Consider the following 25,839-nt stretch of genomic DNA (forward strand, 5'->3'; position numbering starts at 1 on the left):
TGCTTGACTACACAGTCACCCGAGCCTTCCACCGCTGCATTGGTACGCAGCACCGCGGTGGTTCCAGGCTCCTACCCTGCATTATCCAAAACCTGGCCTGCTTGCAAACTTTTGTGACTTCCTCACCTTTTTCCTATTAGGCACAGTCGTTGATATAATCCTGAGACAACCATATGGAGCTCCTCATATATGTCTGTTTGCACAGAACCTGTTTCATGGTTGATATATCCCTACCCAAGCGATCTATTTTCCCCAGTAAACGGGAGACATCAAGGCTGTTAAAAGTCACAGGTGGAAGTTCGTCCAAGTGATGAGATACAAAACGAGGAATGCTTTCGCAAGCCTCACTAAGCACTTTCAAACAACATTTAGCGTTGTTTGTGTCCTTTTGATGCCTTTTATGTGCAACAAAGCGTTGGGTGGTATGTGGACAGAGTTCAAACAAAATTTTCCTTGAATTCTCAATCCATTCTGACCCAAAGTGATTCACAGTCAGCAAAACGACATCATCCTGACTGAGAGTTTTCATTTTAATCATGAGAAAATTTAACAATTCATCTTCCGCCACAGTTTTACCATCAGCTATGATGTGAATCTCCAGTTTTATTCTACTTTTTCTCAGAGGAGCAGCACCTTTACCTGCAGTCTCTGCCATGACACCTCCTCGTTCAAAGTAGAAATGATGGAAACTCACCCATCACTCATATCCAGATAGTAACTGGCGCATGCAAGATAAAAAAAAACAAACAAACAAACAAAAAAAACATCGATGTTACCTCCAGGGCTCCGCAGAGGCGGATACAGGAGAAGAGGAAAAATGAAGCAAGGGAGGAGGAGGAGCAGGAGTATATGAGAGCATAGACATAACATTATGTCTATGATATGAGAGGAGGAGGGGGAGGATACACCCTACAGCTGAAGGAAGTAACGTCAGATGTTGACGTGAAGGGTTTCCTGCCTGGGAAAGTTTCTATAGGACGCCATTTTGCCTGAAAGAGAGGGAGAGCACCAAAGGTTGCAGCCGTGCGCATTTTGAGGTACGACCCAGCTGAGTCTCCGTGGTGAACAATCATTGATGTGAGGACGATTCATGGGGACGGACGGTGTTGTTAATTTAACCGAATACAGCTCAGATACTCGACATGTCCCCGCGTTAGCCGCCGAGTTAGCCGTGAAGCTAGTGACCAGGGATAGCTCCAACACATTCAGAGGTTTTGTTTAAACTCTGAAAAAGCAAGGAGCTGTTGGGTGGATAGTGTGTCAGCTGTGTGCATTCAGTCTTCATTTGGAGAGTACAGGCCGAGGCCATGATGTGTTTGAACGTGTGACTTAAGCAGGCGGGCTGTGATCCTGATGTGAGTGTTATTGATGATGAGCTACAATGTTAGCGGGGACCGCTCCAGCTTAGAGACTGTTAGATCGTGTTAGTTTGAGCCATCGACACAGAGACGACTGCTGTAAAGCTGCTCAACACAGTCCAGACATGTTTAAGGGCGTTTCGCCTCCAGTTTGGGTTGTGTTCACACAGCAGCATTTACAAGCGGACCAAAATGTGTGATGCGCGAGGAAACTACTCTCTAATTGGTTCGAATTTCGAAAACGACGCAGCAATTCCGCTGAATGTAGCACCGGACAGACAGGAAATCAGGCACTGAAACATCAACATGACATCCGGTTACTTTTCAAAATGAAAAACTCCGTGTTGACACCAGCACACACATCTCAAAAAAAGAGACAGTTTTATTTGTTGTTATGACACATACCAATAGCTCGAGAGTGATCACGAGATACTGCGCTGTGCCGGACTCAAAACGCAACTGGTGGTGGTTGCAGGGAGGCGGAGGAAAACCAGATCGGAGACGTGTGCAGCGGACACGTATCCAGTGGAAATTTGAGGTTAAGCACTGATGTTTTCTGTAGTTGGGTTGGATCAAAGTTGGATAATGTGCTCACCACAAACAAACTTTACCAGAGTTTGTTTGGAAGGGTGCGGACCAGAACAACCGGACCGAGACGTTGCTGAAGAGGTGGTTTCGGTCCGGTTGTTGTGGTCCGCACCTGAGTGCGATTGATGTGTTCACACCTTCCCAAACGAACTGTACCAAGGGAGTAAACGCTTCAGGGTTCAATTCAACCGAATTAAACAAGGCAGGAGTGAAAATGCCTAAGAGCACGTCCTTAGCCGCCGGTCATCGTCTACAACCCAAACAACTCCTCACCGCTCAGAGGAATTGACTTCATTATCTGTTGAACAGTTTCCAAGCTGTGCCGCTGGTCAGAACCCGCCAGAATGATGTTATAATGGACAAGACAGAGCAGTGGATTATCTCTGCTCCTAGCTAAGCTTAAGGGGATTTATTTCTGATTTAAACAATGTAAAGCACTTAATCTTACTGTGAGATTGAACAAAATCCCTCTTTATTTCTCGATGATCATCAGTCAGCGTTAATTGGTCCCTGAACTGTTTATCAGGCAGAAACGGGCCAGTGACTAAAGTGCCACAGGGATCCATCTTGGGCCTAGTCCTGTTGTTCATTAATTTACATAATAAAAGTTGATGTTCTATATTCTGTCCTGATTGTAATGTGATTTTGTTAGAAATGAAATATAAATACTCATAATATCATTAGTGTGCACACCATTTTTTTAAAACACTGCCCATGTCATACTGTCACAGTGCAATATCTCATATTATCCACCGTCACATTCTGTGTAAGACCTGCTGATCTTCCCAGCCACACAGATGTGCTGTTCATCTGTTGTTAGAAGTCAACATCTTTGGCATTTAATGGCTGTAGGCTATAATGGCTATAGTGTTGGTAAGGTGTGGAGAAATGTGACTATGGTACACTGTAGTTGGTATCATAGTTTCTAGAGGTGGAACGGTTCACAAAATCCACGGTTCGGTTCATATCACGGTTTCATGGTTGCGGTTTTCGGTTCGGTATACACTGATAGTTAGGAAAATCAATTATGTCTTGTATCGTCAGGTTAAAACTGAAAGAATGAGGCAGTCTGACATTTGATGCATCATTGTGACAGTCTTAAGTTAAAAGTAGGTAGATTCCGGCACTGCAAGAGAGGCGATATTGCTAGTTCCAACATGCTTTTCACTTATTTGGCAAAGAAAGTTATCTTTAACAAATGCTAAGTACAAATAGTTATTCACTGTCACTAATGTAATGTAATGGGCAGTCATAGTCAGGAAACTTTCAGTAGCCCTGGAGTAGAGCTGGTAAATGGTTCCTTTTAAGGATTCACGTCATTATGAGTCACTCACTAAACTGAACCAGGTTGTGCAAGTCACTTGAGTCAGTATTGCCTAATCACCATGGAAACTCAGTCCTAGCCCATTGTCTCTTAACCACTAACGTAGTAAAAACCACAATGCAATAAAATATACATGATTGGAAAAATAAAAGAGATACTAAAATAAAATAAAACAAAATAAATAAATAAAAGAGTACTGATGTAGGAATGGTGTAAATGGATAAAGTTCCCAAATAGAGATGATAATAGCCAGCTTACAATATACTACTTAATATTTATATATAATATTTATATATAAATGATTTTATTTTGCAAAAATTGATCGACCTAATTTCATTTTATCATGCTATCTATACACCAAACCTACAGTAGCCTCTGGCTACCTGCAGAGCATTGTGTAATATTATGTTATTTCAGAAGCGGAAGAATGGCTTCTGTTGTACACTGACCGGTATATGCTTTTCACGCTGGCTGGAGGAAGTTTAACCCAGAGACTTCACTCGCTTGTCTGCTACTCATTCAAAACGTAGCCGTCTGTTTGCGCTCTCCTGCTCTGACTCAATGACTTGATGAACCGTTCCACCCCTAATAGTTTCTATTTGTTTTTAGTCTATTTTGTGGTGACTGTGATGACCTACTCAAAGACTGCAGATCTTCCCTTGTCTGAGATTGTTGTAACTGTTTCTTGACTAACAAATGTAATAATAATTTGATAATAAAAATCAAATGATCTGCAGGTCTGCAACTCCCAGGATTTATATCCCTGTAGAGACTACTTTGCCTCATACCTGAATGCAAACTGTTACGTATCCTCTTTAGTATTCATGTCTGTGTTTTTTGCACAGTTTAGTGTTTGGTGCAGTGGTAAATAGAGCTGTGCTGCAGAAAAGATTAGATGGATCATAGTCATTTATTCTCAACGGTAAATGATGTATGCACTTAATGAGTGAATACGTTTTGATCTAAACTGCCTGCATTTACTTTGACTTTTCAGACACGATGGCAAGTCCGGGGAAAGACAACTACAGGATGAAGAGCTATAAGAACAAAGCGTTGAATCCTCAGGAGATGCGTCGAAGGAGAGAGGAGGAAGGAATTCAGCTCCGCAAACAGAAAAGAGAGGAGCAGGTAAACACTTACTCTTTTTGTGTGTGTGTGTAATATGTTGTATTGATTTTACAAAAAAATAACAACGAACCATACAGCCCAGATACCGCACATCACGCAACATAAAAAAAAAAGGTTTACATGGGCACTATACTGGGAAAAGAGAGAGAAAATAAAAGCATTGTCTGACTTACTGGCAAAATATGATCGCCCTTTCAGCAGCAAATCAACAAGATCACCAGGAAGGTAATTCAGGAAAGGTTGCCAGACACTATAAAACAAATCATCATTGCCCTTCACGCACAGAGGTGTTCCATAGGAAAAATCTTGAATGTTTCCCTGTACCACTGTGTGACTGATGTTTTTTTTTTTCTTTCTTTTTTTTCATTGAAATAGAACACATCTCCTTGCCAAAAGAAGTTTACCCATTAATGTCAGCTTTCCTGCAGATAATAAGAGCTGCCCCATAGGTATATTCAGAGGAGATAAGACTGGTTCCAGCTTTACTGTTTTGTGCTGAGATCCTTAGTGATAATTGTCCAACTAGTGCAATGCCCATAGGAAATATGTATTCCTATAGAAAAGTGGGAGGTTAAGTAGCTTTTTCATGGATGGGCAAATGAGGCTATGTTTGAAGGTGGGACATCAGGGGTATTTAGGTTTGTTGTGAAATCCGATATTCCAGGGCATAATTGGCCGTTTTTGACTATTTTTGATTTACCATTATATTTGCTTAAAAACTATCTATTTGGTGTCATTATTTTCAGCACAACCTCACATGTGACTGTACAGTTATTTTTTTATTTTGACATGCTGTATTAACACAATGGACCTAAAAGCCCCCCAAAAAACATAAAATCCGAGTAGAAAAAGTTAGATTTTTTTTTACTGTGAAAACCACAAGTATGTTCACCAAACCATTTTTTATTACTTACAATGCAAATATAAATTGTTGTGTGCTAAATATGTGCATAAACTTTACAAAGTTATATGTAACTACATTTAAATGCAGGCAGCTGAATAAAGAGCTGCACTGCCTACTCCACATCCAGCAGTCTCTTCATTGTTTTGACACATTAAACAAAAAACGACTCCACTAGACACGAAACACACTACACAACACACTAACTATACACTCCAAACACGCTAAATGTCACAAATCTCTCAACTCTCAATATCGCTGTCTCTATCGCTGTCTCTACACCGACCGTCATTGCCTGTCCACCTCCATCCCTCCCACAACTTCCCAAACTTGCTGCTTGGACACTTTCGTGACAGCAATGTTTGTGAAAAAGTGTGGCGGACATTATTTACCCCAAGTCCAGTTTTTGACATGCTGGTGCGTCCGGTCCGTCGATTAGGGACTTTGGCCATGTGGGTGGCCTAGCGGCTAGCAGCTAGCTACTCAGGAACAGATTCCGATTCCACTGTGTTGTCTGTGCGTCTCCGGATCTCCTCAGACCCGAACAGACTCAATCCGAACTCATTTAGTCTAATCCACAGCAGACAGTTTAGATGCACAGAACAGAAAGAGACTGAACCGCCGGCAAATTCCTGGTCCAGCTCCCGCCGCTGCAGGTATAAATTTGCTTGTTTCTTACGGTGGGGGGTGGCGGTGGGCTCTGCAGTGGTTGGCTCTGGTGTGCACATGACTGTGGTGGCTACGGTTAGCAATGCTTGTCTGTGTACTATCCTATACTGGCTTTCTCTGAGTCTATTACGTAAGGGATAATGCCCGACGAGGTGTCCATAATCAGGAATTAATGGACGGTGTGGAGGCCTAAGAACCATCCGACTCACAGTGGACGGTTGCCTCCGCGAAGTCAATTAATTCCTGATTATGCACACCTCAAAGGGCGTTATCCCACTTATACCATGGTCACTTGCCAAAGAAAAGAAATTTGGACCATTAATTTATATTTTCATGTGTTTTACAATCAAAATATTAAGTTTTTTACAAGCTATAACTATGTTTCCCTGGTAACGCCTGAGGGTTTACCAGTAACAATCATTACCCTCTCATAAGTTTCTTATGCAACGGAAACTGTTCACTCCTCCAGTAAATAGAACAGACCTTAGATACGTCTTGGCAATGGGAGATATTCTAGTCTGCTCAGTGATGAGCCAGAAAGCTAATGCAATGTTAGGAAGAGTCAAAGTCAATAACATTGTGTATGGTTGACAAACAGTAAATATAATTTGACAGTATGTTTAACAACATGACTAGCTAGCTAACCAATGTTGGGCCTCATGCCCTCTTGCACATGTCTCAAACAAAGAGACCAAGAGAGGCCTGTAGGTGAAGCCAGAAGCCTAAACTACTCGGACCTCAGCCACGAGGTCTACAGAACAAAGAACATGGAAAAAGGCCGACCAGGTGTGAAAAACGTGACCAGGTTGACCTGCCCCCAAGATGTTCACCCGGTCCCTATTGGCTGTGAACCTGGAATGGAAGCTCTGCCAGGATCACAATGACGTCACTCCCGGTTTAAAAGTTGTGAACCTAAAGTTCTTTGCAGTCCAAGGGAGCACTATGTTGTGGTGAGACCCCCGGTTTCACCCAACCACTACCATAAGGGTGTAACCTCGAGGAACATTTTCCACCCACGCTACCTCAACAAGCGGCAACCAAGTAAGAGGCTTTTGTTTGGGCAGAAACAGATTATATAGCGTGGTTTTTCTTTGTTCTTTTTATTTTGTTGTGAAAGGACTGCCGAGCCCGATTGATGGTTACCTGTGCTGTGTGCTAACTGTGTTTGCTACGCTTGCTAGGAGCTCATTCAGGCTAACCCAGCCTGTACAGTCTTGCCGCTGTGTGTGACCACAATACATCGTATTCCGGCTCGATCAGCGGACGATAAACGAACCTTGATTCGCTTGCCGGCCACTGTTCGAGGGAGAGACGACCGCTGTGCACCACATGGTTGTTGTTTGTTTCTTTGTTGTCTGCTAAGCTCCACTTAGCTTCTTTCCTCTTTGACTAACACACACACACACACACCGAGATACACTTAACCTTATGGATGATCTGTTGTAAACTTAGATAATAACCCCGCTATAACATAAGATGTGTGTCCAGCATATCCCCTTTATTGACTTTAAACATGGATTCCTTTCGGTAGGACGGCTACCTTTGTGGAACTGTGGGTATTATCCCTCTAAATTCACCTCTCATGTGACCAAACCGAACACGAACCCAAAGACGGCGTAACCACGCCTTTGTTCAAACCTCGCACGCACATGTTGTGATCACCCTTGGTCGATACAGTCACTGCCGCCATTTTTGAATTCCAGGTATATGAATCACTGAATCTGAATTCATCGCCTCGGAATCCACGTTCTCACGTGACACAAAGTCATGTCCGGTGTTTCCGGTAGTCTCTCCGACGAGACTTCCTGAGTCATGCCCACTAAACTGTAGTCCGGCAAATATGACTTCCCAAGCCATGTTCGGCCATCTTTGTAGTCTTTATTGGGGATTCCCTGACAGACACACACATTCACACACACACATACATACACACACACACATGCGCCTCCACCCAGTTACATGTTTGGCTTGCTTATGTTTTGATGTTACTAGTTGTTAAAGGAAACTGTTGTTTGTTAAAGTAGGTGGTTCGTTTTGTGGAGGAAAGCTTTAATAAACACTGTTGATTTTAACTGAGCAGCATCTGTGATTATTTTGCACAATCCCCTATTGTTATAACTGCTGGTTGAGATGGTCACTGCTCGGATTCACGCCTTTCCTCTTGTCTAATTATTGATATTTTCATAATATTGACAAGTTGACTAATTTTCAAGCTATGAGACTAAAAAGGTAAATCATTTGGTTATTGATCCCTGATTTCAGGGTGGTGCCCCATGTTCATTAATGACTCATGGTAACCAAGGTGTCATTAATCAACTGTGATAATTTTAATTAATTAATAATGTATTAATTAATAATCAATAATCAATGTCGATTCCCAACACCAGTCATGTCATTGTTCCCAAGTCAATATCAAGATTTTCACGAACAAATGATCAGCCGTGTTTAAAGTTACTGTGGCTGCAGCTTGAAGTAGCGAGTTGAACACGGACAGGATGTGAGATTATGCTTTAGAGGGGAAGAGTACTTTTTGCAGTTTGTGTTACAGTCGCCACCCTGTGGTGTTCAGAGGATAAGGCACTGAAGGACTGCACAGAGTGTTGGGAATAAAATATTGAAGATTTTTTTTCATGTGTGTAGGCCAGCTAGCGCATTAATTTAGAGCAGTGAACAAACAGTTTGACTGGAGCTACTTAGTAGGTGTCCATATATCAGGGGTTAATGGACACCCTGCTGCTCATCAGAAGCAAGTATTCCCCCAGACCATGGTATAAAAGTAAATATTTTCTTTACAGATTCAAAGGTGTCTGACCATGCATTGGCATCAAGGTCAACCTCCAAGTCCTTCCTCCATGACTCCATATACCTGCTTGCAATGACAGGATAAACAGAATATAGTTTTGCATAAAACAGGGAAATACATTTTCTGCTGTTCATGGCAGTTAAATTAAAATTAAGAAGGAAGCTATCAACTGGGCTAACTATTGGTTGGTCTGTTGGGAATGTAAGATTAGTTTTTACAAAGTGTCTCACCTGGAGAAAACCAAAAAAGTGATTGTGTGGTATTCTGTATTTAGTCTGAAGCTGTGTGAATAATGAAAAATTGTCATTTTCAAATAAGTCAGCTATAAATGTCAGGTCTCTTGAGTACCAGTCACTGAAAATACTTTTCCCTACACCAGGAGGAAAGGTTTTATTGTCTGGTCCCCAAAGTCGCCCAATGGAATGGCTTCCGACTTGCTTTAATTAATTTTGTACCCTGAAATCTGACCAAACTGACTAATGATTGATAACAAGTTAGGAATAGAACTCTCTGGGTTAGTAATAAACAGCAAAACATCATCAGCATAGAGTGAAATTCTATACTCATTGACTCCCAATAAAACCCCAGACATACCATGGTGGCTCCTAATAGTTGGCGAATCGCTCCAGTGAATAGTGGTGTAGAGGGGGCAGCCCTGTCGTGTACCTCTACTCAAGGCAAAAATATCAGACATAGAGCCATTTACAAGAACTCTAGCAGTAGGAGAGCTATATAAAAGTTTAACCCCTTCAATAATCCCTCCGGGATCAATAAAGTATCTATCTATCTATCTAAAATTTGAGCCTAAGCCAAATCTATAGAGAACATCAAAAAGATACTCCCACTCTACGTGAACAAATGCTTTTTCAGCGTTTAATGAAACGGCCAGGACGTTTTTCTTTGTTCTATGTGAAAATTGTATTACATTCAGGAGCCTGCAAACACAGACCTGAATGGACTCTTTCTCTAGATTGAAATTATTTTATATTTTTCAATTTGAAGTTTAATTAGTAAAGATAAAACAAAGGTTACAATGGAAGATAGAATTCCTGCTTTTGTTATTGCGTCCTTAAAACACCCATATAGAGAGCTTAAGTCCCGCCCCCCTCATGGGACATTATTTCAGAAAAACATTGTCTGATAGTGACCGTTGAGAGACAAATAATTAATTGATCCTGTGTGAATTGTGTCTTGAATCACACATGATGTTTGTCAAACTAGTGAAATATCAGATGGTGAAAATAGGTCACTATAAATTCTACTCAGCCAACAGTCTTGTTAGTGACGTTGTCTTGTTGAGTGCTCACCAAAACCCATAACTTAAACATTGTAGATCTTCTCCTGTATATTAGCAGCTCACAGAACTGAACCAGAACTAACTCTCCTTCACAGAACTGCAGTTGTCAATATGAGCAGATTCTTTGTGATGTTCATCTTTTTACAACCTTTTCTGAGCCCACTGGACTCCATGTTGGTGTTGGTGATGTGTGTTGATGAGACGATGTAGTTAACTGAGTGCTTTAACTCAAAACTACAGTAAGTTTTACTGTAATTACAATAAACTGTCTCTTTACTAACTTGGAAAATTATCTTTTAAATTCACAAACATCTGATGTGTGATTCATAACACATTTCAAGCAGGAACATTTATTTGTCTCACTCCATTAACTGCTAGGGGTGGGACGATACAGGTAACTCACGATATGATACTGTGACGATATTTGGCCCACGATAATGATAACATCACAATACACGACATCTGCAAAATTCGATATATTGCAAGAAATTTCATTAACGATTTATCACGATATGTGTCTGAAAAAGAAAAAATACCCATAAGAAGGAAAACGTCTTATGCATTTATGCCAAAACTTCGTACAATGTACAAATGAATAGACACTGTACAGCTGGACACATTAAAGTGCATGAACATTAATAACGTCTTATGTAAACCAGGACAGTGCTTTCTGATACTGAAAAGTCAGTAGCAGCTTGTTTTATGTAAACTTGGGCCTGTTTTAGTTCAACAATAGCTGAACAAGATAAGAATAAAATAGAAATTAGAGTTTGAAGGACGTAGGTTTGTGCATCCCAGTTTTCGTCCATGAATTGGGCAGTAATAGTTACAAAGGATTCGGTGGCCCTTTAAGTCCAGCCATCGCAGGTCCATCCTCAACTTTTGCTCTGGTCTCCGCATACAATGCAGGGATGACTTTTTCGGTGAAGTGTCGAGGACTCAGTACCTCGTATCTCAGTTCCAGTGTAGCGAGCATTCATCGAAAAGCATCATTTTTGACCACACCATAAGGGTGAAGGTCCTTGCAAATAAATTTGGACTTGGTGATACTCTGGCGACCCAAAGGGAAACTTTATTTTTAAAGCAGTAGTGATTGTCGGCTGACTTGGTTTGCCTTTTTTATCACCTGAGAGTAGTTCACCGTGAGAGCGAACAAGGTGGCTTTGCAGATTCATAGTGTTGCTGTTATATTTTACCTTCGCAAAACAGTTCTTGCATATTGCATATTCTTTATCCAGTGTTCTCCCGTCATCTGTCTTGTAAAAGCTAAAGTGGGTCCACACTTTAGAGTGGAAACTTGTTCTTCTTCTGTTGTTAACTCATCTTCTTCACCAGCAGCTGCTTACGCCTACTTGACCCTCATTTACAGGATTAGCGCCCCCACAAACAGGACAGGAGAGATTAAGTACTGATGGTGACAACTGGGTAAATCCATAATGTGTGTTGTAATAAAATATCGATATTTGCCGTCAGTGTAACAATTATTTATAGTGACAGAGAGCATAACAATATATTGCAATATCGATTTTTTTTCTCACCTCTATTAACTACCATAAAGATATTTTACAATCCGGGAAGCCAGAAGTGGCATGACTTCGGCTCTCTATTGGCTCACCATTTAAATTAGTGTCTCAAAACATCAACAGTTGGAGTCTAGATTTAGAGCATGTGGGTTCTTGCAATATAGTGGTGTAAGGAAAACTTATTTTGTAGCTAACCCTGAAGTCAGCATGGCTTTGGTTCCTCTGTGGGATTTTTGATTTTTGCAGAAAATAATCTCTGTCTCAAACAAAAGTTTGGGCAAGGATAAAGTTTACAACTCTCCAGATCCCCAAAGACAAAGGTGGGTTAGCCCTACCAAACCTCCTAGAATATTACTACGCTGCACAGATCTGACCTTTGGTGTGTTGGTATCATTCTGAATATACTGCAAAGTGGAAAGATATTGAATTAAAAACAGAGGGATGTCATACCCAAATCATGCTAGCAAACAGGGACATGTTTAAGAAAAATGAGAATACACTTGATTCAATCACTAGCTGAATGATGGAACTGTTACACTATGTAATGCATGTAGAAATAATACTGGGATTTCAGCATTGTACCAGGGTCTTGTGAAGAACAGAGGAACCCCCACACTGTATATTCGAGACAGATGGATAAAGGAGAGTAAAATACCCCTAACTGAAGAGGACTGGTTCAATATATGTGATGTGCAGCGAACCACCACCAGCTCCAGGATGTGAAAAGAATTTTGCTGGAAAAATATATTCAGGTTCTTCATTACTCCTAAAACAAAAAGCTAATTTTCATACACACAACAAATGTGGTGGAGACGGTGTGGGGAGCAGAACGCAGATAATACTCATGTATTTTGGGAATGTACTAAAATGCGAAATTATTGGAATTATATATGGGTGGAATTGAAAAAAATACTGGGATATGAGCTACCAAAGTCATGTGAGATTTTATACCTGTGTAACCTGACAAGTGAAAATGTGCAAAGTGAGGAAGATACCTGGTCAAAATATGGGTAGCTGTGGCTAAGAAGGCGATCACAAGGAAGTGGTGCAAAAGAAAATGTAATGACTCTGACAGTCTATATTAGGAGTAAATATTAAGTATCTGCTTATTCCAGTCTTTTGGAAAGCCACATCAGTGGATTTGACTGCCTGCTGTTCACATGAAACTACCTTTTTATTTGACCAAGTGTCTGGAGTCAGTAAAAAAGTCTTAAAATGCTTGACCTCATGTTTTCATTGTTTAAGTCATTAAATGCTCAGTTACAGTAAAATCTGCGTTTTTGGCATTTGTGCTGGTGTGCTAGATTCCATAAGCAGGTAAATCATGTGCCTGTCTGCCCACAGCTGTTCAAGAGGAGAAATGTATGCGTACCTTCAAGTGATGAATCGATGCTGGAATGTCCAATCCAGGATCCAGACATCAGCTCCACAGTACCTGTTGCAGGTGTAAGTGTTGGTTTACTGTTTTGCTCTTTCATTAAAGGGATGTTTCACCCTAGAATCAAAACAAAACAAGTAATGTCATAGCCTTTTCATTGATATCTACCTACAGGTAAGAGGATGAGCTGTCACTTTGAATGTACTTCTCTGGCCAGAGCCCTGTGCTATGAAGTTAGTTTGACACAGCCAAACTTTCTTTCTGTGAGCTTGGTCGACCAAACCTAAAACCCAAATGTTTTGTGGAGTTCTTGGTGTGTCATTTGACTCATCTTCCCCACAGAATGCAAATAAACAAGTATTTTCAATAAATACCAGAATCAAGACTTATTGCTGCAAACAGCAACACTATCACTGCAAATAAAGTTAGCAGTTAGCAGAAAATTACTTAATGTGTAAAGTTAATAGGCTTTAGGCTATTTTCTCAGTGTGTACCGTTTATTTCAATCTTGAATACTGCAACAAAAACAGCAGCAATTGAGAGCCTCGTTCATGACAAGGCAAACTCTGTCATTAGACTCAACACACCTTCCTAATACACTAATCTCGCTTCGTAGTACACCCCTCTGGTAAAGCTCAGATATCTGTCTATGGTCACTTGTTTTCTATGAATATGACTGGCTTTGATCTAGACGTAATTATTCTAACTTTACATATTTTTCTCATGTTGACATTTGTGCAGGATGGGGTCATAACCCCAGACATGATTCAGATGATCTTCTCTGAGGACCCAGACCAGCAGCTCATTGCTACACAGAAGTTTAGAAAGTTACTCTCCAAAGGTTTGTGTTGCATCCTGAGAATTCAAATATTTACATTGGAGTTATTGGATCAGAAATTGAGAATTCATTTCTCTTTTTCATGATTCCTATCCAAGAAAATCCATGCCATGATGAACCGGAAAAAGTTGGCATGAAATTACCCTATAGCAGTTTAACCAAAAGATTGCCAACTTCTGAAACTTGTTCTGGTCACATCCGTGGATTAGACAAAATGTTTTCTTTTAAAGCACCACTTGAGATTGAACAGTTAATTAAAACCATTAAAGACACATTTTAATCAGGATATCTTGATTTGAGGAGCACAAAATTTGGGTGCAAGTGATTGGACACTGTTAAGGAAGGTTCACGTGGGTGGGCAAGTGGGATCACTTCACTGTAATGGTTTGTGTCAGTTACAAGTTATTTATCACACCATCTCATGAATACGAAGGTAAACTGGCTTCTAATGTCAGTGTGCTTATTAGTTGATCAGAACCTTTAAATCCCTTTCATGCTTTGAACCAGGTTAAATTCTATGAGAGATGATTTCTGCTCTGTTCTTCTGCGCAGAGCCGAACCCGCCCATAGATGAGGTTATTTCCACTCCCGGTGTCGTGAATCGTTTTGTGGAGTTCCTGAAGCGAAGTGAAAACTGCACACTGCAGGTAAGAGCTTTCTAGTAGTGTCTGTCAAATGAACAAGTTATGTGGTCCTGCACACACGATGAGTGACAGGTCATGCTAAATAAGGCTTCTGAAAAAAGCACTTTAAACAACTTTTCGGCTTTCATAAGAAGGATTATTTTAATCTCCTTAAAAGCTTTTTGACAAGAAATTGTTTATTTATTACAGACATCTGAAAAAAATCAAGATGTTATTACTCCATTTATAGTGTATTGAAAATATCTTATTTTTAACTGTGCTTTTTACTGGCTGCAATATTAAATGAAGTGTTTTTATTTCATGGTTCGATATTTGTATTGTGGTGACAGCAAGGTTTTTATCTACAACTGCAAAAATATGGCTTTGGTCTTCAAAGTATAATGTGTTCATGGGTACTTACTGGTCAACTGGTCAGTTGACTCTCAAAGTCTCAAGTATTTATCGCCTCCAGCTCCTAACAGATCTGACGTCAACACGACTTTCGGGTGAACTTACTAATTTACTCGCCCTTTCAGCCGCGGGCTATGATGTATGTTGAAGATGAACATTGTTCAGTCAGAGTTTGAAAGAGAGACTGAAGTTCAGAACTGTGTCAGCTGCCCGCACATCTGCATCTCTCAACAGAGATGAGAAAAAAGCTTGATCACAGAGGGTGTCTCATTCAGAATATTATTGATAAAGACTTAATTAGACGAGTTTAATGTTTTCAGAATGTAGTCTGATGAGGTATGTGATCTGCTGCGTTCTAGATTTCCCTGTTGTTGCGGCATGTTCATGATGACAAATGTGACACACAAGAAAAAACTAATCAGAATAGGCTTCTGGCAGTGTTGGTAGAGTCGATCACCTATTTGAGCTGATTGACGTGTTAAGAAATCTGTAAAAGGGGTGTGTACGCAGAGCAGTTGCCCTGCTCATCAGAATGCACAGATTTGATTGGCTGAGTAGCAGCAGGCGTGATGATTTATAACAAACCCAATTTGTCTGTCACAGTACCGCTAAATAAGTATCGTAAAGGCAGGAAATAGAAACTCAATGATTGGGTCTGGATAGGACACCGGTTTGGACGCAGACCACTGTCTGCCTTGCAGTGATCTCTGATCTAAAAGATTCCTGTTTAGAATAACTGACCACTACTTAGTAAATAATGTTTTGAATTTCTCTGAAATGTCACTTGGATCCTTACATGCTCTATGATGTTTGATCCCTTTATAATAAATGTCATGTCATTGTCCGTAACCGCTTATCCCTTTCCATGGGGTCACGGGGTGTTGCTGCTGGAGCCAATCCCAGCCTTGTCTCAGGGCGAGGGCAGGGTACTCCCTGGACAAGTCGCCAGCTCATCGCAGGGCCCTCACTAATGAGCAATGTGGGGTTCAGTATCTTGCTCAAAGACACTTCGACATGCAGCTCAGCCTTGCCCTGAGCCGGGATTTGAACTAGCGACCTTTCGATCACTAGTTGACCTGCTCTACGTAAAGATGACCTTTTTAGCTTGGTGGGTGGAACTGTCATACTGTGCATACACTGAAATGTCATTTTTGTGTGTTGTTTGTGTGTTTGCAACAGTTTGAGGCAGCCTGGGCTCTAACCAACATAGCTTCTGGAACTTTTCTGCACACCAAGGTGGTGATTGAAACAGGAGCTGTTCCCATTTTCATTGAGCTGCTGAACTCTGAGTATGAGGATGTCCAGGAACAGGTGAGAGCCTACAAGAAAAGAAGTTAAACATGGGCTCAAGTGCCATTATAGGCCATTAACCGTTAAAACCCCAATTAGGGGACCTTGGGGTTTTAAGGGTTAAGACATGCAGAAGAACCACAGAACCACTACTGCACTAATTATGAAAGAATATAGTCATATTTTACATCAAATTAAACTGCAGAAGCTGGGCTACAACATGTAAAAAACATGTCTACATGACCCAAACACAGCCCAAACACTAATCAAATAAACAACTAAACATCAAATTTCCTGAATCACCCTAACCCTAACCCTAGACAATTGGCTTAGGGCTTAAAAGGTTACGCAGTGCCATTTCAGTAAGTTCAGGCCTCAGAATGCAAGATTACTATTACCAGCTGCAACACAGTCAATATGTTGACGTTTTGACCCATGATGACTGCATTTTTAAACAACTGGCTTCGAATTCGACCTTCATTTTGATCTCAGCTACACACCTGTACAGTTTTGTGACTCCATTCTACGGTCTAGTACAAAGTAAACCATCCTAGACATTTTGCAAAAGATTAGGTCAAGGATAGATATACTCTTGTGACAAAGATACATACGCGACGGAGGTCAGGATATTTCACAGTCTGCAATAAACCTTATCATCGAAAATGACTTCAGTGTACTGAAACAGTAAATGTCACTGGGGATTTAATAGTTAACCACCTCAGCATGCTACTTTTTCATCATTTAAATTCCTTGTGTATTCAGAAAGTCCGTCCAACAATCAGACTACAAAATAAAAGCTACATCTTTTTTAAAACATAACAAAAACAAAACATGTATCCATCTGCAGTGCCAGAGCTTTAAGATAAGTAATCTATTGATTCTGCTGCTCTGTGTATATGTGTGTATGTATATATAAATTACTACATGTAGTGTATTTATACACCAGGTCTGTAACTGCTTGTTTATGAAATGTTCCAGGCGGTATGGGCTTTGGGGAACATAGCAGGAGATAATGCTGAGTGCAGAGACTATGTGCTGAACTGTAGCATCCTGCCGTCTCTTCAACAGTAAGTGTCCTCTATCTCTCTGTCTCAATGTGTCAACTATTGTGTGATAACAACTGAATGCTGTGCTGTCATGTTCAGGCTACTTGCTAAGTCGAACCGTCTCACAACGACCCGCAATGCGGTCTGGGCCTTGTCCAACCTCTGCAGAGGGAAAAACCCACCACCAGATTTTGCCAAGGTGAGTGTACGTCATAAGCAGAAGGGTGACTCACAGCAAGAAGGTCCTGCGTTGAGCACGGCCCTTCAGTGTGTGTTAGCACATACATCCACCCACTTGATTGTGTGGGTTTAATGCAGAGAAACCAGGTATACTAGGCTGTACATTGTATTATTGTATGCGAGGTTCCCGCGGATCCTTAAAAAGTCTTAAAAAGCATTGAATTCATTAATCTAAATATAAGGCATTAATTGGTATTAAAATGTCTTAAATTAATCTTTAAAAGGCTTAAAAACATGGATTAAAGTTCTCCATCATTCAAACTTCACAGAGGCGACTTATGAGATCAATGTAGATCGGAGTAGAACAAGTGTTGGCTGATCTTTATTGACAGATTGTTTATAGTCTGGACTTTGTCTGGAGTGTATCTGTGTAAACGGCTTCATTCAGCATCTGTCCCTCCCCTCTGGCACCGTGAGTTACCATGGTTACAGGAATGCCCTGAAACTTAATGATGATCAATAAGAAGTTTTTGGTTAGTTTGACTGTACAAAATCATGAATGTTGTCTGATTGTAGCTCATACAGAAATCTAGTATTATAACATTTTGAACAAATGTAAAGCCTCAGAACTTCTTTGCTGTTGCTGTTTGTACGATGTATTTTTCTGTTCAACAATAAGAGGCTCACTTTAAACAATATTATTATTATTAATGTTATTATCATTATTATTAATAATAATAACAAACAATAATACTAATAATTATTATGATTATTATTATTGTTATTGTTATTGTTATTATTATGATTATTATTAATGGTAATGATGAGAAGAATAAGTAGAAAAATAGCATGCTGAAAAGTTCTGTCTGTGGTTGATTATATGAAAGAGTAAAAATTGAGAGAAGCTCGGCAAAAAAAAAAAAATGGCACAGTTTGATTTCATGGATTGAAAATTACACTGAAAAGACAAAAAACAGTGCTAAGGAAGCAGTACAAAGAAATAATGCAGAATTGCAACAGGTGGAGGAGGAACTAAAGAAAGCCTGCATCTCCATGCCATAGCTGGAATGTGTCATGTTTTTCAAGTGAAACTTTTTTCACTGGACCCAAAAGTCATGTTTTTATGTTGAAATATGTTTTTTCCATTTGTGTTGATTGTGTCATTGGTCTTACAAAATTCTTAAATTTAACTTGGATTAAGCTGTAGGAACCCTGTGTATGTGATCAGTAGACTAGTCTTCTGAGCAAATTTGAATGCTGGAAACTGTTTGCCCTCTTTCTTGGTGTTCATCCAGCTCTGATATTGAACTGTCCCTATGTCTTTGCTGTCCTTGTCTCTGGTGTGCATTAGGTGTCTCCTTGTCTCAGTGTGCTGTCCAGGCTTCTGTTCAGCAGTGATCCAGATGTTCTGGCTGATGCTTGCTGGGCTCTGTCGTACCTATCTGACGGCCCTAATGAAAAGATCCAGACAGTCATTGATTCAGGGGTCTGCCGCAGACTAGTGGAGCTGCTCATGTAAGTAACTGCCTGATCCAAATTATAGGGGAGATGCATCATATGTCAGTTCACAGGCTGACATGCATGTGACAATACATGGCAGTGTCCTGTTTCAGAAAAATTGCAGTAGAAGGAAAAAGGGAAACTGTGTTTTAGTTGTCAGTTTTACATTTGGGTTAATTCCTTCGGTATGTCTTTTCATGTTGTAGTGTAAAGCAGAGTGTTAGTGCCGCGGTTGTAACTTTCGGACTGATAGGGAACGGTGATTTAACCTGAGATGGCACTTTATTTAAAGGACGATTATGTTGTATTATATAAATGAGCCTATAGTGGCTGTAGGGGTCATGCAGACTTTGCATCTTCTTGTATTGAACCATTAACTGGTTATACATTTCCTTCGAAGCACCATAGTCTGCTGTTATCATGTTCTAGACTTAATGTGATTTATTCGTCATCATACAACACAGGGTTGCATCACAACATCTCTGTTTGTTACTCCTCATGCTACAGACATGCCTGGGTGATTAAAATGATATGAAAATGATGATGTTGATGATAAAATGGTCATCATCTTCTTCTTCTTAAAAGTTCAATGTCAGGCTAACACTGTCTATCCACTCTGATTGTGTGTGAGCACCAAGCATTGATGATGTAAACCTGGTGATTAGCCAGGAGCAGGCTAAAGTCCAAGATGGATTAGTATGGCTCATATCCCAACTTGCTTCCTCTCCTCTCTGGTGTGGTGTTGGATGGTTGAAAGATATTGTGGGCAGTCATCATCTCCAAGTCCACGGCTCTTACTACATAATCCCCACTTTCATCTCAAAGTTTTAAGGACCTACCAGTCGTTGCATCTGCATGTGCCACCACTGCCAGGTCAGGAAGCTGCCCTGATGTAGATCATATGCAGTTAGCCACTACTCATCCAGTCAATTTGAGTTGAACAGAGAGACTATTTAAAAAGGAAAAGCCTGAATATTGTCTGCACTGTTTTGAACAGTTTTGGAGATACTGAATATCTGTATTTGTACAGTTACAGTATCTCCATGTTTTGACAGGAAAACTGTCAAATTCTAAGAAATTGAAGCACCAAATTCTTACTATCACCTATATGAAATTATAAAATTGTGAACGTTCTTTTTTTCAGGCACAGTGACTATAAGGTAGTGTCTCCTGCATTACGTGCGGTGGGCAACATCGTAACAGGAGATGACATCCAGACTCAGGTAGGGGCTCACTTGGTCACAGTAGGAACTGATTCCCTTACATTATGTCTTCAGTGACTATTGTATATTAAATGTGAATCTTGTCATCTGACATGCAGTTATATGGTTTTCATCCCAGGTAATCTTGACCTGTTCAGCACTACCATGTTTACTCCACCTCCTCAGCAGTCCCAAGGAGTCCATCAAAAAGGAAGCATGCTGGACAGTGTCCAACATCACAGCAGGAAACAGGGCACAGATCCAGGTACAGGCTGCTCCACCGGCTGCACTGGGTCATCTGGAGACGGGCTGCTGTTCTGTGTCTGTTTCACTGACAAAATGTCTTCTCTTGATAGAATGTGATTGATGCCAACATCTTCCCAGTACTTATTGAGATCCTTCAGAAGGCAGAATTTCGTACAAGGAAGGAAGCGGCATGGGCCATCACTAACGCCACCTCTGGGGGCACTCCTGCACAGATAAGGTACATTTAGCAGATGTGAAGTCTCTGTTTTCCCCCATAGTAGCCTGAATGTATGACAACGAAGAAAATTTGACCATACCCCATCCTACAAAGTGGACACTGATACTCCAGACATGAACCACGTTTCTATCCAGATTAGCGGGTCTACATTGGGTTTTTTTTTAAACATGGTTCGACTCGCCCCCTTCGACCCATTCCCACTCCTTACAGGTAAGACAGCCCGTCTGTGATTGTTATCTGAAATATTACATTGTACATCACTCACGTCATGTTTCACATCACAAATGTGCTGGAAACAGTTGTAACAGAAGAGAAAACAATAATAGACCCATTGTGAAAGAAGCGTTTGTAAATTGGTGGATAAATTATTTGGAGTGTTACAGCCACCGCAAAATGACTTGTTGTACTGTCATAATTTGAGCCATTCAATCCAATGTTTGAAAGGTCTGGAAGAGCTACACTTCCAACATTAAGCCCTCTTTTTTGGCTTCAAAATACCACTGGAGTCTTCATAGGAGTTAACTGGAGTCCACCTCTAACACTATGTCCCATAATAAAATATTCTTAATACATGCATCCCATATTCCTTCCTTATTTAAGCACTACCACCAGATGTTGATTACACGTCATCACCTTCGTGTGGTGGACTTTGGCATGTTCACCATACAAGCTGAGTTAATTAAAAACCTGTGTCTACTGCAGAGTCAGCAGACCTGGGTGTGATGTTTACACATTCCTATTGCACACTAAAGCCAGATCTTAGTGGGTTAAGTGGGATTTTTAACCAGTGGAATGGGTATAATAGTTAGATCTGCCCGGCGGTTATGTTTTGAAACTGAACAGGGTTGCGGCCCATCAGGTTTGAAGGTTAAAAAGCATAAAAGCAGTTTATTTAAAACAAACTGACATACTATGATTTTACTTTCCCTGTGTGAGCAGATACCTGGTGTCTCTGAATGCCATCAAACCTATGTGTGACCTTCTTACCGTGATGGACTCAAAGATCGTGCAGGTGTCTCTGAATGGTCTAGAGAATATCCTCAGGCTGGGAGAACAGGAGGCCAAACAGAATGGGACGGGGATCAACCCATACTGTGCTCTCATCGAAGAAGCTTACGGTACAGCTCAGCAACACAAAACACAGCTATTACCCATGGTGTGATTCTTCCGGATTCTTCTCGTAAATCATGCAAATCCGTATTTTTTTTTGGGGGGGGGCTGTTGCGCAAGGCACGGGTCAGATTTGGTAAACATAATGACGGGCCACCACTGTCAACATTTTTTGTGCCTCTAATTCATGTCTTCATGTCACTCGGCAAGTAGTCCATTCATTTGTCACGACGGAACGTCATTCAAAGCAGAGCTCCACCAAAGAGCCTGCAGTCGTTGCAGAACATTATCTGATGTGTCACTGTTTCCCCAGTATGCATTCTGCTGCTGGATTTTCAGCACTGCAGCAAAAAAAAAAGAAAAAAGACATGATTTTTGTAGGTTTAATATAACGGGCGAATGGCGAATCTAAGTTGCACACAGTCAAAGCACTACACCCTAATGTGTCTTGAAATCGATTATTATTGTCATTACTGCTATTTGTATAATTTCTACAAGTCACTGTTTAAGTTGAGTGACTGAAATCCTCGTCATCCTATTCAAAGCTTGCAACAGGCGACTCATCGAACCGGAGTGAAGTTAGTTTCAGGTTGGATATTCGGCAGCTATTCACTCGGGTCCAGCCGCGACTTTACTGAGGTTCGCCCAGAGTAAGCAGCAGGATGGTTAGCTCACCTCCCAGAGCCTCGCGCTGAATTGCTGTAAAGTGATTTAGGAACTGTCATTAAATTATTTTGCATAAATATTTTAATCCAAAATAATTGTAGTTTTTTCGATATCTTCCATGTCATGTGGCCCAGTGACTCCAAACCAGCAGCAGATTGCATTAGTAAACTGGACAAATGAGGCACACCTATCGTTATTGTACTTTAGTGCTTCCTCTAATATATATGAATATTAATATGCTGAAATTATGATTTTTTTTCTCAGTAGCTTCCATGTCATGTGGCCCTCTGACTTCTGAAAGAGATTCTGAAAATGTGAGGAGAAGCAAGAGGGAAGTCAGATGTCAGAGGTAGTGGGGGAGGGACTGGATGGGGACACTTTACACAAAGACTGATTTATGAATAGTAGACAGGCAGGCATTGTATTTCCTGAGCTATTTCAGAGTTAAGATTTTTATGTCTGGATTTTTACTCGTACTTTTTAATAACTATGATCGGCACGTCATAGAATTCAACACAAGCATGTTGTACCTTTTCTTTAATAAAATATTCCATGGTATGTTCATAATAAGTCAAGGACTAAAATACATTAACTCCATAATGGCACTAGATTGATTTATGGTTGACAATAAGTTGTTAATTTTAGAAAAAACTATTTACAGAAAAGCTTTAGAATCTAGGTTTATATTTATGGTTTTGGCCACAAGACTAAAAAAACTTTTTATAGAACAAGTTAGCTCAACTCATCTCAAGCTAACTTTAATAAACTTGGGCATATTAACATGCATCTCTGATGAACAGCTGCTGCAACCCAGTCCAAACAAACGCTCAGTTAATGCCCCGGTCCTTACACCCAGCCTATGAATTCTGCGTTGAATAAGTTGACAAATTATTGTTCAAAACTGAGGTCTAGAGTTGCAGCAGCCGTGTTTGTGTGCAGGGTCTCTCTGCAGTTTAGTTCTATAACTTATAGTTAGAAATAGATTGAGCTGTGTGCATGTGTTTCACCTTTCAGGCCTGGACAAGATTGAGTTCCTGCAGAGCCATGAGAACCAGGAGATCTACCAGAAGGCCTTTGACCTAATTGAACATTACTTTGGCGTTGAAGAGGAGGATGCCAGCCTGGCTCCACAGGTGGACCAGAGTCAAGGCCAGTTCGTCTTCCAGCAACAGGAAGGACCCATGGAGGGGTTCCAGCTTTAACCCCCACCTTACATCCACAGCCGGTCCTCTTCCTGGTCTCTGAGACTCTGCCAGAGACAGCAGCCTGCTCGCCGCCTTTCATTTCATGTCTGCTGGGCCAGCTCCATCAGCGCCGTCCCAAACCTCCACCTGTACTTTGTCTTCACAGCAACACCGACCCTGGAGAGACAGGGAGAGATTTGTGAATATGGATGAAAAGTTGGAGCACATATGGCACATCGATGCTGTTGGAGCATGAACGGAGGGGCTTTCCATCCCACTGATTGGATGTCTAGGTCACGTACAGTCAGTTCATGTTCAAGAAAGAACCCTTGTTTCTTTCGTGACACAGTATGATGTTCCTTCGACTTCCAGTGAGATTATTTTTATCATTCTAAACGATGTTAATGATATTTGTCTCACAATTAGAAACTGGTGTTACTAAGTCTGCAATCTGCTTTCACTATGAAACTACCTCTTCAGTCTTCAGAGAGAAACAGAAGGAAAGAATAGTCTAAATGATTTTTTAAATTCTATATTAAATAACGTGATTGGTATTCAGACGTGGCTGCAGTAGTTGAGCTGTGTGAGGTGTGCAGGCAGGAGAGAATGTAAATACTGTACTAATGTACGTCCTGGTGTTGCCATACTTAAAGTCTGATGCAGCTGCACGTGCTCTCTGGGCTTTTCTTCATCTCCTGTCCATTTAAGAGGACTTGATGAGCGCCTGGAGACCTAGCTTTTTTATTTATTTGGTTTGTGATCTCTGTGGAGGAACTCCTCTTTCTCTTTTCTAACTGAAGGCAAGTGCTTCCTGGATCATGTCACCAGCTGACTTGCCAAAGTTGGTTTGAATTCTGTCACAGTGTTTGTTATTCACTAGTGTTTTTGCTGCTTATTTTGAATGTTCTATATTTCAGATAAGCGGTATCAGGCTAGACAGCGATCATTACATGATGCAGTGTGTGCAACAATCTTGCTAGTAATGAGATTTATTTCTTCTTTCCTAGGTTGTGTCTCTGAACTAGCAACAAAATGTCTCAAATTATTTTTTCTGCCTGCGATCATTTCCTTGATGTGATGGGATTAGTCAACTGACTAGGGGGTTTGTATATTATATATACATGTAAGAAAGTGTAAAGAAAGTATTTAATTGGCTGTGGGAAGGTGTGATATGCAACTATGTTTTGAGACTGATGCAGCAGTAGTATTTTCTGTCCTTCCCTCCTTCTCCTTCATGACTGTTCTGATTTATCTTGAGGAGGTTTGTTTCCTCTCAGGTTTTGACTTCTGTGTCTTGATTTTTATTTTCCATGTTTTGATTTTGTGGTTGAGGTCTATAATGGAAGCACATTGATTTGTTTCCCGACTTTTGACTCTAACCCCTGAACCATGATTTGATGTAGATCAATACATGTATATTTGAGTACAGTGATCGGTGGCGAACCAAACAAGAAATCAATCCATATTTACATGAAAATGGAAAATACTTGTAATGCAGAAATTACATCAAGCACATTAAATCATGTATAGTTTTCTAAAATTTCTGGTTTGTATGATTCCATTTAGTTTTTTAGGTTTCTTAGTGTTCGGTTGTTTTCTTCTGTTTGGGAAAGAATTTGCTGCGTTTTTGTGGCTTTCGTTAGAAACTCCAGCAGCCTGTGTACAGGAACAAATCACTGTAATCAGCCACAGTCTCTGGTTCCTCACACTGACTGGAGCACAGATATGACAGTGCAAGTGATGCCTGGCTCCCCTGTGTGGGGACACATACATACATTGTGTAACAAGAATGAATAAATTAATGTGTTGGATACAAACCATGCACAGTTGACTGACTGCATTTTAGTCTTCTCTTAAGGAAAGTTCTCAGACTGAATCACTTTACACTTTAATTGAAATGACTGAAATGTGTGTGTGTGTGTGTGGGGGGAAGATCTGCAGATCAGGATCAGACTGACCTGAGATTTTAAACATGGCTGCTGCATGGTTCAAGTGTGTGCAATGTCACATTTGTTTAGACTACAATGATACTGTTAATAAATTATTTCATAAATGTTTTAAGAATTCCGCTAGCATTGTCAACCATAGACACCATAGTCACGTGCGCACCAGAGTCAATACTTTAAGAAACAAGCAGATTTATACCTGCAGCAGCAAGCTGGACCGGGATTGAGCCGCGGTTCGGTCTTGTTCTGTGCATCTAAACTGACTGTTGTGGATTAATGAGACTTAACGAGTCCGGACCGTGACTGTTTGGGTCTGAGAAAATCCAGATATGCAAGGACAACAAAGTGGAATCGGAATATGTGGATGTTCGTGTGTAGCTAGCTGCTAGC

At 40.6% G+C, this 25,839-nt stretch overlaps 1 protein-coding gene across 5 annotated transcripts; it reads left to right on the forward strand.

The window, feature by feature from the left end:
* Nucleotides 1–885: 885 nt before the first annotated feature.
* On the forward strand, nucleotides 886–25,339 carry kpna5 (karyopherin alpha 5 (importin alpha 6)). 5 transcript variants are annotated; one of them, XM_037074202.1, is made up of 15 exons: nucleotides 886–1,037; nucleotides 4,265–4,398; nucleotides 12,936–13,037; nucleotides 13,711–13,810; nucleotides 14,360–14,454; nucleotides 16,021–16,152; nucleotides 17,110–17,198; nucleotides 17,277–17,376; nucleotides 18,709–18,872; nucleotides 20,002–20,080; nucleotides 20,199–20,324; nucleotides 20,416–20,543; nucleotides 21,483–21,661; nucleotides 22,584–22,633; nucleotides 23,334–25,339. In XM_037074202.1, the coding sequence occupies exons 2-15, from the start codon at nucleotides 4,270–4,272 to the stop codon at nucleotides 23,400–23,402; spliced, it is 1,542 nt and encodes a 513-aa protein (XP_036930097.1). In that variant the 5' UTR covers nucleotides 886–1,037; nucleotides 4,265–4,269; the 3' UTR covers nucleotides 23,403–25,339. The 5 variants fall into 5 exon arrangements, with proteins under 5 accessions (XP_036930097.1, XP_036930098.1, XP_036930099.1 ...); XM_037074203.1 differs by having other exon boundaries at nucleotides 22,587–22,633; XM_037074204.1 differs by having other exon boundaries at nucleotides 22,584–22,668; nucleotides 23,334–23,493.
* Nucleotides 25,340–25,839: the final 500 nt, after the last annotated feature.

This window comes from Acanthopagrus latus, chromosome 17 (assembly GCF_904848185.1).
Source record: "Acanthopagrus latus isolate v.2019 chromosome 17, fAcaLat1.1, whole genome shotgun sequence".
NCBI classification, from domain to species: domain Eukaryota; kingdom Metazoa; phylum Chordata; class Actinopteri; order Spariformes; family Sparidae; genus Acanthopagrus; species Acanthopagrus latus.